We start from the raw sequence: 14,649 nt of genomic DNA on the forward strand, positions 1-14,649 counted from the left end.
CTAGGGTCGCTAGAAAGAGCCATTTACCCGCGGTCGATTTAGACTAGGGTCCCTAAGAAAAGCATCCACCGGCAGCCGATTCAAAGGCAAGGACGGGATAGCCAAGGTGAAGACTGAAGACAAGGCTGGAGCGTGCGGCGCAGAGTTCAGGTATTCTTCCTCCTACTCTATATGTGTCTTTTACTTTAATATATTTCCATTGCATGTGCTGCGTTAGCGAAAAACGTTTTCAAAACACACACATCACTGTCAAAATAGAAAAGTAGGGGCAACTGTAGACACCGAGTCGGAGGACCTGTGACGAAAACCCATAACAAGACGGTTGAAGCGGTTGATTCCAATAATTTAAAACAAAAATCATGAGAGGGTCCGTAAGGATTGCGTATCTTCAAGTGGACGGCTCGCGAGTGCTCAACGGCGTTGGGCGAGCGTCTAGCGGCAGCCAGCGCGTGTCCGACGACAGTTGGACGCGCGCCCAGCAGTGCAGGGCGCACGTCCAGCGGCAGCTGGGCACGCGCGCCCAACTTACGTTGGGCGTTCGCCCAACCAAAGTTGGGAGTTCGCCCAACCGATGTTGGGCGTCCGCCCAACCTGTTTTGGGCGTCGCCCAACTCTCGTCGGGCGACGCCCAAAACTTTTTGGGATCCGTGCCTATAAAAGGCACGGATCCCCATACATTTGAGGGGGAATTTTTGGGAGCTTTCTCACTTTAGACATTTTTAGAGAGAGAGTCAATTTTTGGGAGAAAATATTTTTTTTCCTAAAAAATCCAAATTTTCTAAAAGTTAAATATTTTACAAAAAAGAAAAAAACACCGAAAAATCATAATTCGTGGAATCAACCGACTTCAGCTGTCAATACCGATCTTGAGGTATTATCCGAGGACTAGACTCGTGTCATTTATTTATTTCTTTTATTTCCTTTATTTATTTAGTTTATAATTTTTATTTATTTATTTATTTACTTTCCCGTATTTATTTAATTCTCGTTTCGTATTAAATAAACGTTTGTTTTGGTTTTGAAATAAAAAAAACCTCGTTTTAACCTCCCAACACGAACCGTGATCCCGTTTGAGGGTAGTTCGGGATTAAAACGTTGTATATATATAGATTTTAGAAAAGCCCGTTTTAATTAACGTTTTAAAAATAAAACATCGTTTTAGGAGTCTCCGTTATAGACTATGATCCAATTTTGGTAGTTCGGAGATCCAAAACGATAGAATAGAGTAGATTTAACGTGTTTGGACAAATCTGGAAAGATAGGTACTGTTTCTGTAATTGTCTATTTTCTGTCACAAATGCAGTTTACCGACGGAATTTCCGTCGGTGAAGCTGCTGAAATGTAAAAAAATGCTGTTTTGGTCCTTCTTTCTCAACTTTTAGACTTTTGGTCCTTTATATATATATATATATATATATATGTATAATTATGTAATACAGGCATTCAAATTATTTTTAATTATTTTGTATATATTTATTCAACATGTTTAGATATTAATTTTCATTAATTAACTTGATAAAATTATATGTATATATATAGATTTTCCTTTAAATTCATTTAAACTATACATACTTGTCATTTTGGGGTTATTAGAGATTATTTTCTATATACACTTATCATCACATTTTTGGGTTAAAAGTTAGTTTCTTATCATTTGTGAATATTATTGTCACTTTTACCTATTAATTATAGTCTTCATTATTTACCTTTTCTTTTAAATGTATATGTATAATTATCATTTCTATCAAATATATATATATATATACCTATTTCTTCTTTTCCTTTGGAATTTCCTATATATATATATGCTTTGGAAAATGTTTTGGTTGGGTGAGTTTGGATTTAATTTATTAATTGTTGTCATCATATTCAAATGAAGGATAATTGAGTGAAAAGGGAAAATAAAAGACAAAAAGAGATTTCAAGTTGTTTGTTTAAATTAAAGCTTTTCTAGATATTCTTAAAGTGTAAATAAAAGATTTTTGTCATTTTAAACCGTTTCCAAAAATATCACGTGTTGAAATCTTAATTCGTTCCAACGGCGGATTAAGCGGACCTTGTAATTAAAACAATTTTCATTATAAATAACCGAGTTTTGGATCGTTTTCCTAATTAAACAGTTTTGTACAAAAATAAATGGACTTGTATGCTTAATCACGTTTTTTTGTTAAAACTTCTTATCTCACGTTTTCAAACGCTCGAGTCGTTCCAACGGCGATTCGAGTCGATGTCATGTAAATTAACGGAGTTTTGAAACGTACCTAAATTGTTCCAACGGCGATTAAGGTACGAACCGTGTAAATAAACTCATTTTTGGGGAATGAGGTTAGTTTAGAGTTAATGTATAAATTGAAGCATAAATCACATTGTGAATAAATCAATTCTTTCTTCTCCCCCTCTTTCTCCTATACGTTTTAAATTCATGCAAAATAGGTGATTCTTTAATAAAATGGCTTTCAATAACATGCTCAAAACGGTTTTCAAAGCGAGAAAGAAAAGGTTTCAAATGAATTTTAAACTTAAAGAAATATACGATTAGTCCGTTATCGCCTAACACGCTAAGTAGGAGGCCGGTGGTTCATAACCGGGCGATGTCGGGGTGCCTAATAGCCTTTCTCCGGAAAGGAGCTAGCCTTCTCGGCTCGTACCTAAGTTTCCCGAACCCTCACTGGTCTCCCGCAAGGGATCGGTGTTCATTTTCCCATTCGTGGGTGGCAACTCTTCCATACTCCAGGCTCCAGTCCTGCCGAGCAGCTTGATTCCGTGATTGGTTGCTTTCGACGCCAATCACAACATCTGTCGTCAACGGTGTCCACCCCCCAGTCCGCCCGGGCGAGGCCGCGGCACCTACAGCTGTATATAGCCTTTGAAATTTAATTCATCCTGATTAATTTCAATATGTATATAACGGAATATCGTCGCGAGCTGTTACTAGCAGAACCTATGATATTCCCGCAGTGCAAATAAGGAGTCAGGTTGAAAACTGACGTTAACCTTTCCCCATTAGGTGCAGTATAATACGATCCTTCATCAACTATATCCTTTTGGTCAATTCCTTATAACCATGGAACATGTCAAGGTTACATATAACGAAGAGTCCGTTTTTACTTGTACAGGTTGAATTTACTCTGAAAGATAGTTAAGTGAAATTTCTATTTCTACTCTTAACTGTATCACCCTGCAAGGATTTCAGTCAATTCACCACAAACGGCCATTTGGATATATCTCCCATTTATCAAGAGTGACGAATGCTCAATCTAACATTAACTATTCTGCAATTACTTTATATGATACCCAACCTTGCTCTCACACACCCCAGCGGCCTCCCCTGTAGTGGATCGTGCTCGCACAAAATCAAAGCATCACAATCCATAATCCAGAATCACTAATTAATGAATGTTTGAGTCTGAGGATTAGTTATAACTACTAATACCAATGAGATGAACAGTTGACACTTAGATAAATCAATCCATACTGTTATCTCAAGTCGGGTCCCAATCCTAATAATCTCCCTCACCGGATCCATGTAACTGTCTAGATACCTCTATATCTAAAGCTTGTGAGATCAGCTCGCTGTCTCGACAGAAAACACTGTTACATGCAAGTCTCAACAGTAATATGCCAACCCCTATAACACATTACTTGACTTGGGTTGATTTTAAGTTTATTGGTCTATTATAAAGTATAGTCTCACTTCATGCTTGTATGAACACTTTATAACTACTTAAATAAACTTAGGATTACTTTCTTTATGAAAGATTAATGCCTTTTATATATAGTTTTAGTTATACTATATCTTATTAAAACAAATGACTAAATAAACAATTTATTCATTAATATTTATATCCTAAAACAATTGTCTATAGGACATAAACCCCAACACTAGGCACATTCAGTGGCTATTTATCAAAGATCATGTTGTTCTCATCCATAATAATCATCATCAACCACATCAGTTTCATCTTCGTCATCACATTTGAAATATTTATCCAGGCACGTCACGACAATGGACCATTCAGGATCCAAGGGGTCCTCAATGTAAAACATTTGCTTTACATGGGTAGCTAACACAAATGGATCATTCAAATGACCAATTCTATCCAGTTTGACCAAAGTAAAGCTTAGATCGTCTACTTTCACCCTTCTAGCTGACTCAACCCAATCACACAGGAATACCGGAATCCTAAAGTGATAGTAGTCCACCTCCCAAATCGCACTAATACGGCCATAAAAATTCATGTCCATAGTCTTAGGTTTTTTTATCCTTTGCGCTTGCAAATTGCATAGCATCGGCAACTAGGAAGACACCACTGTTTTGAACTGATCTGGTAATGTCTCGTGCTTTTGTGTTGAAATCGACGCTATTGACATGATAACCCTAGTATGTAGGAACATGACTCTTCAGTCCAGAAGCAAGCCACCTCAGGTTGTCAGAAACGGCAAACTTGTCAACTCTAATTTCATTTGAAACCTGACAAATGAAATCATTTCTAGTTAGTACACAATAACCCATTACTTCAACATGAGATGCATAAATATCAACAATTGAATTCATATATAAATGGCCCTATTTTTAATCCAATCGGGAAATGTCTTGTTTTGTTTATCTCTCATCCACTTAGGAGTATTTTTTTGGTTGGGATAACTCAACTCTAAGAACTTCATATGCTCCCTGTAATTCATACATATTTCACAAATAAGCAATAGTTACTTATTCTTCAAATAAAAAAAGCAACTTGACAAGGTATACACGATAGTACTTATAGAAAATAAGGTTGTACATCTTCACAGTTTTGCAAAATTGTTAAATGAGCCATATGCAGTTGTTTTGTGTCCACCATGACAATGGTAGGGGCAGATAAAAACTTGCATCCATTTAATGGTCCCTTCATGTTTCTTATGGGAAGCCCCACAGTTGCAACATCTTCATTACTCATATGCTCTTGAACAAATTCTACGACTTCTTCAACAATGTAGCACTCTATAATGCAACCCTCAGGAAATTATCGATTATGAACCATTCATTTAAACACTTTCATATACCTCTCAAAGGGGTACATCCATATATAAAAAACCAAACCACACAACTCGACTTCTCTTATAAGGTGTAGGGTTAAGTGAATCATTATGTCAAAAAATGAGGGTGGGAAAAACTTTTCAAGCAAACAAAGGGTATTGACAAGCTCACTTTGGACTTTGTGAAAGACTAAAATATCGATTACTTTAGTGCAAACATATTTAAAGAATAATCAGGATCGAATGATGGCAATTCTATCAGGTTTGTCCAACACTGAATGCAATGCAATAGACAGGAGCAATTGCATTATAACATGGCAATCATGAGATTTTAAATTACCTATTCTAGAATCTTTTAACGAAACTAGGTTCTGTACATTAGATGAAAAGCGAGAGGGAGTCTTTATATTGAAAAATGAATTACAGATAATCTTTCGTTCTTCCGCATACAAGTTGACCTGACTCATAGGCAGCTTATCTCTCTTTTCACCAGATGCGGGTCTCAAGTTAGTACGGATTCCCATATCAATCATATCATTTCTAGCTGCAACTCCATCCTTAGTTTTACCCGGTATGTTCAATAGTGTCCTAAGAATAGACTCACAACAATTCTTTTCAATATGCATTACATCTAGATTATGTCTGACTGGAAAGAATTTCCAATATTCTAGTTCGTAGAATACAAACTTCTTCTTCCAGCATGATCTACACTCAGGGCCACCCTTATACGGAATAGGTTTCTCTCCCTTCCCACTAGCTTTGGTCAAGAATTGAACTCTTCCATATAACTGCTCTCCAGTTAATGGTTTAGGAGGATCATCATCTTCTACAGTGTTATCAAAAGGAGAAGCTTGCTTTCTGTAAGGATGGTTTCTTACAGTCCACCTACGAGTCCTTATATAAGCCATCTTTTTAGAATACTTCAATCTTATCGGTTTGGTCTGGTCAATGCATATAGGATACATATTGTACCCTTTAACAATGCTCCCTGATAAGTTCCCATAAGTGGGAAAATCGTTAATAGTCCACAACAAGACCCCTCTCAACCTAAAGTATTCTTCTCTCACTGAATCATACACCCGATCAATTCCATCATTCCATGAGACTTTTAGGTCGTCTATCAAAGGCTGTAAGTACACATCAATATCATTTCCAGGTTCCATGGGTCCGAAAATTAACAAAGTTAACATCATGTACTTTCGTTTCATGCATAGCCATGACGGAAGGTTATAAACAACCATTATCACTGGCCAACACGAGTAGGTGTTGCTAAGATTGCCAAATGGGATAAACCCATCTGAAGATAGTCATATCCTAAGGTTCCTAGGTTCATTACCAAAATTTGGCCACTTAGTGTCAATCATTTGCTAAGTTGGGGAATCAGTTGGATGTCTCATCAATCCATCCTTTTTTCTACCAGTCGAGTGCCAAGCAAGTGCTTTAGCGGTAAATATAGACTAAAACATTCTTCTAAACCTTGGGATTGGAGAAAAATACCATAAAGTCTTAGATGCTACCCTTACTTTCTCTGTATTATCCATAACTAGTTTCCACCTAGAGACATTACAAGATGGACATCATGTAGCACCCTCATTAACATCTCTATATAATATAGTCATTAGGACATGCATCAATCTTCTCATATTTCATCTGTAAAACATGAAGAGTTTTTTTCCTCATTGGCAGACATGGACATTTCATTCCCATCAGGCAAAAGGGTGTGAAACAACAATAAAATGTTGGTATAATAAGACTCGGTCAAACCATGTTTCGCTTTCAGATTAAAGGTTTGTATTAAACCATTCATCTTGGTGGATTTAGTACAACCAGGATACAAAGGCTTGTCTCCATCATGAATGAAGTGCATAAATTCATCTGACTCTATTGAGCACCCATCTTCTTCTAAATCCCTCCATAAGTCATGGTTTATTTCAACTGTTTCAGAACCCTCACTTATATGATTTGAGTCTGTAATAGAACACTCACCGTGCCATAACCAAATTGTACATGTTTTCATAATTCCATTATATATTAAATGATCCTTAATGAAGTCAATACTACCACCTCTGAGGTTACAACATTTAACACAATGACAGAAAATATAGTTTGAGTTTGGAGCATTATCAGATACAAACTTCAGAAACTCTTGTAAGCCTATCCTAAACTGTAGTGATATCCTATCAGCCACCATCCATGATTTATCCATCTTGAACAAACATAATCTATAATCAGTTTTATTCTAACTAATAGCAATAAACACATACATTGACAAACAACAAACAATAAAGAAACCCAATATGTAAATATATCTGCAAAACTATAAACCCAACATCAAAAGTATATGAAAGAATCATCTTTAATATCCAATACGAAAACCATGTCAACCATTTATACACAGTGTTGTTCGATGGTTAAGTAACTTTTCAATTAAAATCGCGTTTTTTTGAGATGACAGAAGACTGTTATCGTAATGTCACATGTGAATCGAGCCGTTTTTAATTAAGCCTTCAGATAACAGAATTTTAAAATACTGTCCCGAAAAATAATCAAACGACATGAAAACAAATGTCTGTCACGTATCTCGTGTCATGTGAAAGGGAAAATGACATAGTGTCGCAGTAGCTTAAATAAAATCGATTTATCTAGCAAAGTTTCTATAACGACGCTAGAGACCTAAGAATGACTTTTTCAATCATTGCGTCCATCGTCAATCACCTCGTTTAGATTTCAAGTTTTGGCGTGCAATTTCCATAAACTTAACATTTTTAATTGAGAAATAATTTCTCTGATACGCTAGCACCCTAACCACATGTGCTAAGGTTGAAAATTAGTGTTACTCGCAAAATATCGCTAACAATTTGAAATTAACCCTAAACTGTTTTAGTGAAAATAATTGAATTTGAAACTTGTGGCATTTTAAAAGAAAATGTGTGGTTTGTACTTCTACCCTTTTGTTTTTTTCTCAAGACAATTTTTCTCAAGACATAATTATTTTACTTTAATTAAAGTTAACTATAAGATTTTGTAACAATTATGTAAGTTGTTAGAGAAGTTGAGTGGGAGACAAGCAAAATGTGGACAATAAATGTTTTAAGTAAATATAAAAATGGTCAACTATGAAATGATGTTTCTAAAAAATAAACCGGAGCAGACGCCAGATACGTACTTTTGTAGCTGGGTTGACCTTTGAACGGCTGCGTTAGCGAGTAGATAAGATTAAATAAAGGGAAAATTACAAAACTGGGTCAAATGGAAGACTTATTTACATATTTAACTCATTTACTCAATTTATTACATAGCTAGACTTTATTTTTGTGACATTCCTCCTCCCAGTCTTCTCTTGAGATCGATCAAGATAAATCGATCGATCATGCAGCCTAGAAATTCAATGGCCTTCGTCTGCTCCAATCAATGCGAAATTTCTCATGATTAGATTGAAAATATGTAAGTCATCACAAAATCCTGTAAACTACATCTAAGTCTTCTTTTCTTGGTTTCTCCATAAATTGTTAAAATTAGAGATAGTCCAGCTTCCACTGATTCTTACGATGATCTTATTTACTGTAAATGCATTCTCTTTGATTTATAGGTCCATGGCAGGACGACTTTACTTAAGATCGGAATGCTACCCCCGCTCACTCGTTGAAAGAGGAAGATGCGGTGTGATCCGAACGAAGACTACGAAGTTCCACTCGTGAAGCCACCGCTGTTTTGCCTGGAACCATCGTTGTTCTTTCCGGAGCCATCGCTGCTCTTCTCGGATTTGCGAAGTATGCAAAGTATGCGAATTAGCGAATTTTGTTAAAAACACATCCATACTTCGCATATACTAATTAAAATCATCAACTAAATCAAACATTAGCTTCATAGACTTCACATATGCTAACTAAAATCATAAACTAAACCAAACGATAGTTTCAAAGGCTCTAATTAAAATCATCAACTAAACCAAATATTAGTTTCGCAGGCTTCGCATATTAACTTCGCAGGCTTCACATATGCTAGAATCTGCGAAATCAGACGGGAGGGAGAAAGCCGTGTCGTAAAATTACAAACATATTGAGGGTATTATGGGAAAGTCACATAAAAACAATCTAGATATGTAGTAGGTTGAGTAAATGAGTTAAATATGTAAATGAGTCTCTCATTTGAGCAAATTATGTAATTTGGCCTTAAATAAATATAAGAAATAAAGAAAGAGTGAAAAGGGGTGGGGTCCATTTCGGTTGGCATTCAATTGTTTTTGAGTAATGGAGGAAAGTTTCCTTCATTGACCACAAGGAAGTAGAGTTACCTTTCTTTCTTGCTTCTTCCAGTTCCTCATCTCATCTCAGCTCCTTTCTTCTTCATCCTCCCTCAAATATCGAATGGACCTTTTTACCCATTTCCTGTATCTCCTACTCTTATTTTTACCTAATTTCATTCACACATCTCCATTTCTTCTTCTTCTTCCTCTTTCTTATGGGTAACTGCTGTAAGAAACCTTCTAGTGCCAAGTGCGCCCATGCTTCTTCTACCACTTTTTCTTCCGGTTCGTTCTTTTTTCCATATAAATAAATGACTTTTCTTTGCTTTAGATCCATTCTTATTTTCTTAAACAATGAAAGTCCCTTCCCTTTTCCCCAATTTCAATCTCTTCAGAAGAAGAGGTAGTTTTCATCTGACATCAAATCAATTCTCATATTCCTGCTTTATCATCATTATTATTACGTACCTTTTTGCTTTTCTGTTAGTGCTTGCTTGTAATCATTGCTTTCCCTCGTTTAAAAATTCTTGCTTTGTGTGCTTTCAGGAAGCAAAAAACCTCAAATATATGAAGTGAATCAAGATTCCTGCTCCTCCTCCTCTGCTGCTACTCATCTACAAAGCTTGAACAAATCTTTAATAGAGTGCACAATTGATACATCTGTTTCAAGCAATCTCAAGTCCTTTAGCTTTAATGAACTAAAGAATGCAACCAAAAATTTCCGCTCCGAAACAATGCTTGGTGAAGGAGGATTTGGGTGTGTTTTCAAAGGATGGCTTGATGGACTTACTTTAGCTCCTACTAAACCGGGGTCTGGGATTGTTGTGGCTGTAAAGAGGCTTAAGACTGAAAGTTTTCAGGGCCATAAGGAATGGCTTGTATGTGCAATCAAATCAACACTGCTTCAATTTATGTTACCTTTTCTTTTTCTTTGAATTGCAAACTCATTTTTGTTCTGGATCGTTTTAAATTGGCAGGCTGAAGTGAACTACCTAGGTCTACTTCGTCATGAGAATCTAGTGAAGCTGATTGGGTACTGTGCTGAGTCTGATAATAGACTTCTGGTTTATGAGTTTATGCCAAAGGGAAGTTTGGAGAATCATTTATTTAGAAGTAAGTAAAGGTTTTGGTTTTGAGATTTTGTTTAATGTTGTATTTGCAACTTAATTATAAAATGTGTCTTACATGTTTGTGTTTATGCTTGTGAGATTGTCAATAAGATGCAAAATAGAGCATTAGTAAGAATTGGGGATTTTACCCTTAGGTTGTATCCTTAGTTTTTCGAAACTGTCAACCTAGATTCATTATGTGTTGGGCTAAATGCAGTGTGTAACAGTGTGAGTTCAAGAGGAAATACAGTGACTTTTCCAAATTATTCTGCAGGGTGAATAGACAAATTAATAATTCCTCTTTTACTAGCTTAAAGAAGATCAGTGGCCACATTTTTTTGTTTTTGTGGTTTGGTTTCGATGCATTATCATCTGTAATTGCATTTTCTTACATGTACAATATGCTAAAAACCCATTTTTGTGTATTTTTAGAGGGGGATCAACCTATTTCCTGGAATATGCGGATGCACATTGCTCTTCATGTAGCAAGAGGCTTGTCCTTTTTACACGGTTTAAATGCCAATGTAATCTACCGGGATTTGAAAGCGTCCAACATTCTGCTTGATTCGGTATGTTGAGACCAGTTCTGCATTTTTCACAAACATATAGATTGGATTATTGCTAGAATCTTAATAGGCTGATGGTGCTCAGGAACTGTTTTCAGGATTTTAGTGCAAAGCTTTCAGATTTTGGCTTGGCAAGGGACGGTCCTACTGGGGATAACACTCATGTCTCAACGAGAGTGGTGGGAACTCGGGGCTACGCTGCACCAGAATACATAGCTACAGGTTAGTAAACTACTGGTTTCATATCTGATCTTTTCCAAGTAAAATAGTTACTAAAAGGAGACTGGCTGGGGATAATGAGCTGCTAAATAGCCTATTCCCTTCCCTTATTCTTTCCCAAAGTAGTTCTGATAAATGAAAATGTCGAGAACACACTTTGTTTCTTTGGTTGATTTGGTAAAATTAGTCTTTGTATAGTGCGAAGACAGAAATAATGTCTAGTTAATTTTATGTACTTGTAACTAGCCAAGAACTAGGCATCATCAAAACTTTCAGATACATGTTTGCGAAGTACAGAGTCACAAAATATATTTAACAGCCTTTTTCATGGTTGCTGGTTGAAACAAAACAGGTCACTTGACTCCTAAGAGCGATGTGTACAGCTTTGGAGTTGTGTTGTTAGAATTATTGTCAGGAAGACGAGCAATGGATGATGAAAGAGCTAATTTCGTCGAAGAAACCCTGGCAGATTGGGCAAAGCCTTTTCTGAGTGATCCGAGAAGAGTTTTGCGGATCATGGACACTAGACTCGGGGGGCAGTACTCGAAGAAAGGAGCTCAAGCTGCAGCTGCACTTGCATTGCAGTGTCTACACACAGATCCGAAAAATAGGCCGGCCATGATTGAGGTTTTAACGGCATTAGAAAAGCTGAACACGTCGTCGAATGATGCAGGCAGAATGGTGGTGTCCCCAGGTAAGCTGGATCATCACAGGATCAAGCATATGAATAGTCCTTTGAGGAAAAATAGAGCATCTACCAACTTGGAATGAACAATGTTTTTACCTTGTATGTTGATGCATCCATCATTTACCTTGTACCTGAGCTACTTTCTATATCATTATGCTCATATTTACGAGGTCGATCCTGCTGAACAAGCAAATTCTGTATTTAGTGAGAAGAAGAATGAATGATTGTATAGAACTTAGATGAGGTTTTATTTTATATATTACACCCTGGTGATATTATGCTCATGTAAGCTAGCTGTTCTAAGTTACATTTCTTTGTAATACAAGAAATATCACCCAAGATGATAAAATACCATTTCAACTAGTACTAGGCACGGATTTTGGAGATTTTGAACTAAACTGAATAATTCCAGAAAAATATTTAAAGCCGTTATGTTTCATTGATTTTTTTTTTTTGGTTTCAAATTGTATCAATGATTTTTCTTAGAAACGAACCAAAACTTTTTAAAGCTTTGTTCCAGTTTTGTTGGATTTTTTTTGTTAAACACTCTTTAATCCATTAATGTATTTTTGTTGTTTTGAGCATATCCATTTACAGATATACATCTTATTTTATGTATTAAAGTTACTGATGTTTGTTAGTTTCAAGTTTTGGAAGTTTGGGGGTAAGTTTACAGAAAAGCCGAAAACCCATCTGTTTCCTGCAAGGCACCGCATCGCAGAAGGGTGCTATCCAGAGGCAGAAAATGCCTCGTTTCAGGCCCCTTTCACTTCTTTATTTGTTTTTGTGTTATAAAACTTGTACCTCGTTCCCCAAGGAATGAAGGTTCGAGAATGTATGAGTATAATTGTAAATATTTTATTTCATTTTTTTAGTGGATTTTTTTTATGTAATAATTAGCTTTTTTTAATGCTATGTGTTGTTTAAATTTGGATGGATTATTATAATTCACATTATTATAATCTATCCCAATATTTTTTTTGAATAAATAATCTACCCCAATATGAAAACTAGTTTTTATAGGTTATGTTTATAGGTTATAATGAGTAACAGTTTATTAATTTCATATTTAGTGGTTTATTACAAACCATCTAATCTACTCAACCCATTTAAATTTTCAAGTCTCTCATTCTATTATATTATGTCTATTACGTTGAAAAATGAATTATATAAAAAAAATATGGACACTTAATACTCAAACATACACATATAGCTATTTATGTTTTTCATTAACCAATAGAAAAAGTACACAACAAAATGTTCCACACAAATAAAAACCAAATATTGACAGAAGTTTTTCAAAGAAACTAATCTTGAATAAAAATACATTTATGTAGTAAATAATTAATTATTAGCATTTTTTTCTCAATTTTTTTTACTAATAGCATATAATCAGTTAAATAAAATAAGATCAATTTATGCCAATTTGATATAGGACGATGGTTTTCACCTGGTTAGTGATTAGTCAAATAATTTTTTTGGTTAGTCACTGTTAGATCGAGGCTTATTAGAGTCTAGAGTTAATTTTAAAAAAAATCACGTGGTTTCACATTTTTGCAGATCGATACTGTGGTTTTTTTTTTGCCCAAAAAAAACTATGTGGTTTATGTCGTTAGCAAAAACACAGCAAATCTCTTAACGGTATTAAAATGCAGGGTATTTTCGAAAATTTTGTTTTCTTTATCACTTTTTTTTGACTCTCTTCTTCTTCTTTTCCTGAAATTTCAGTTTTAGAATTCCAGATTTTTGGAATTCTAAAAATTTGGAATTTCAGAATTTCTAGTGAAATCTGGAATTCTAGAATTTTAGAATTCTAGAAAATTCTGAAATTCCAAAATCTAGAATTCTAGAAAAAAAAAGTAGAAGAAGAGGAGCAGAACAAAAAGAGAGAAAAAGTTAAAAAGTGGCAAAATAAATTCTGTAAATACCCATTTATTTTAACGGTGTTAAAGGATTTATCGAGATTTTGCTAACAACAGAAACCACATGGTTTATTTTTGGGCAAAAAAACAACAACAACATGTACTTATACGTGAAAATGTAAAACCACATATTTTTTTTTTTTTGAAATTAACCTTAGATTCTATTTAGTAAGACACTAACCATGTGATAATCACGGTCCACTGTGACATTTAGAAAAATTTGTTTAAATTGATAACTTCTTCTAATTTTTCCAATTCAATTATATTATAATACGCAAATTCATGAAATAAAGGTTACTAGAAAAATTTGTGTAAAATGAAAAAGAAAAATGAGAAAACAAGACAAAAAAAAAAAAAAAAAAAAGAAAACTATGTAATAAAAATTAAACGCAAACATGAAACAAAACGAGGCAATTGAAGAAAAACTGGAAAAAATGAAAAATGAAAAAAAAGGGTAAAAACCATAATATTATTTTCCGTTGAAATGTAAGGATATATAAAAATTTGTATTCTAAAAGGTGAATGATATTAATATTATAAAACAAAGTAAAATTAAAAAAGAAAATAAATTAGTTAATGAGTTGAAAAATTAGTTACATCCATATAATCTCATCAAGGTTACTCATTCAACTTGTATAACCCAATCCAATCAATATACCTACAAAATTAATGCAACTCACCATAATTCATCATAACTCACCAAATCCATTAAAATAGTGTCCTTATATAGGTGGGCAAAAACCAATCATAACCCACACAACCCCAAATTTGAACACCCCTAACTTAATATCATTTGAACTGAAAACAAAACAGGTAAATTCTAATTGATTTATTTTGTAAATTTCTCATTCTTTATTATGTAATAATCCATTTTTTTTATTAA

At 34.7% G+C, this 14,649-nt stretch overlaps 1 protein-coding gene across 2 annotated transcripts; it reads left to right on the plus strand.

The window, feature by feature from the left end:
- Positions 1-9,277: 9,277 nt before the first annotated feature.
- On the plus strand, positions 9,278-12,128 carry LOC136232485 (probable serine/threonine-protein kinase PBL18). 2 transcript variants are annotated; one of them, XM_066021668.1, is made up of 6 exons: positions 9,278-9,547; positions 9,809-10,140; positions 10,240-10,375; positions 10,804-10,940; positions 11,036-11,159; positions 11,509-12,128. In XM_066021668.1, the coding sequence occupies exons 1-6, from the start codon at positions 9,478-9,480 to the stop codon at positions 11,925-11,927; spliced, it is 1,218 nt and encodes a 405-aa protein (XP_065877740.1). In that variant the 5' UTR covers positions 9,278-9,477; the 3' UTR covers positions 11,928-12,128. The 2 variants fall into 2 exon arrangements, with proteins under 2 accessions (XP_065877740.1, XP_065877741.1); XM_066021669.1 differs by having other exon boundaries at positions 9,474-9,665.
- The last annotated feature ends 2,521 nt before the right edge of the window (positions 12,129-14,649 follow it).

Source organism: Euphorbia lathyris, chromosome 6, assembly GCF_963576675.1.
Source record: "Euphorbia lathyris chromosome 6, ddEupLath1.1, whole genome shotgun sequence".
NCBI lineage: Eukaryota > Viridiplantae > Streptophyta > Magnoliopsida > Malpighiales > Euphorbiaceae > Euphorbia > Euphorbia lathyris.

What these genes read in the sequence shown, in the direction of transcription:
- LOC136232485 (XM_066021668.1), top strand. Translation starts at nt 9,478, where the DNA reads ATGGGTAACTGCTGTAAGAAACCTTCTAGTGCCAAGTGCGCCCATGCT. An exon ending in CCAACATTCTGCTTGATTCG is followed by an intron (nt 10,941 to 11,035) that starts GTATGTTGAGAC and finishes AACTGTTTTCAG; the next exon opens with GATTTTAGTGCAAAGCTTTC. An exon ending in ACCAGAATACATAGCTACAG is followed by an intron (nt 11,160 to 11,508) that starts GTTAGTAAACTA and finishes GAAACAAAACAG; the next exon opens with GTCACTTGACTCCTAAGAGC.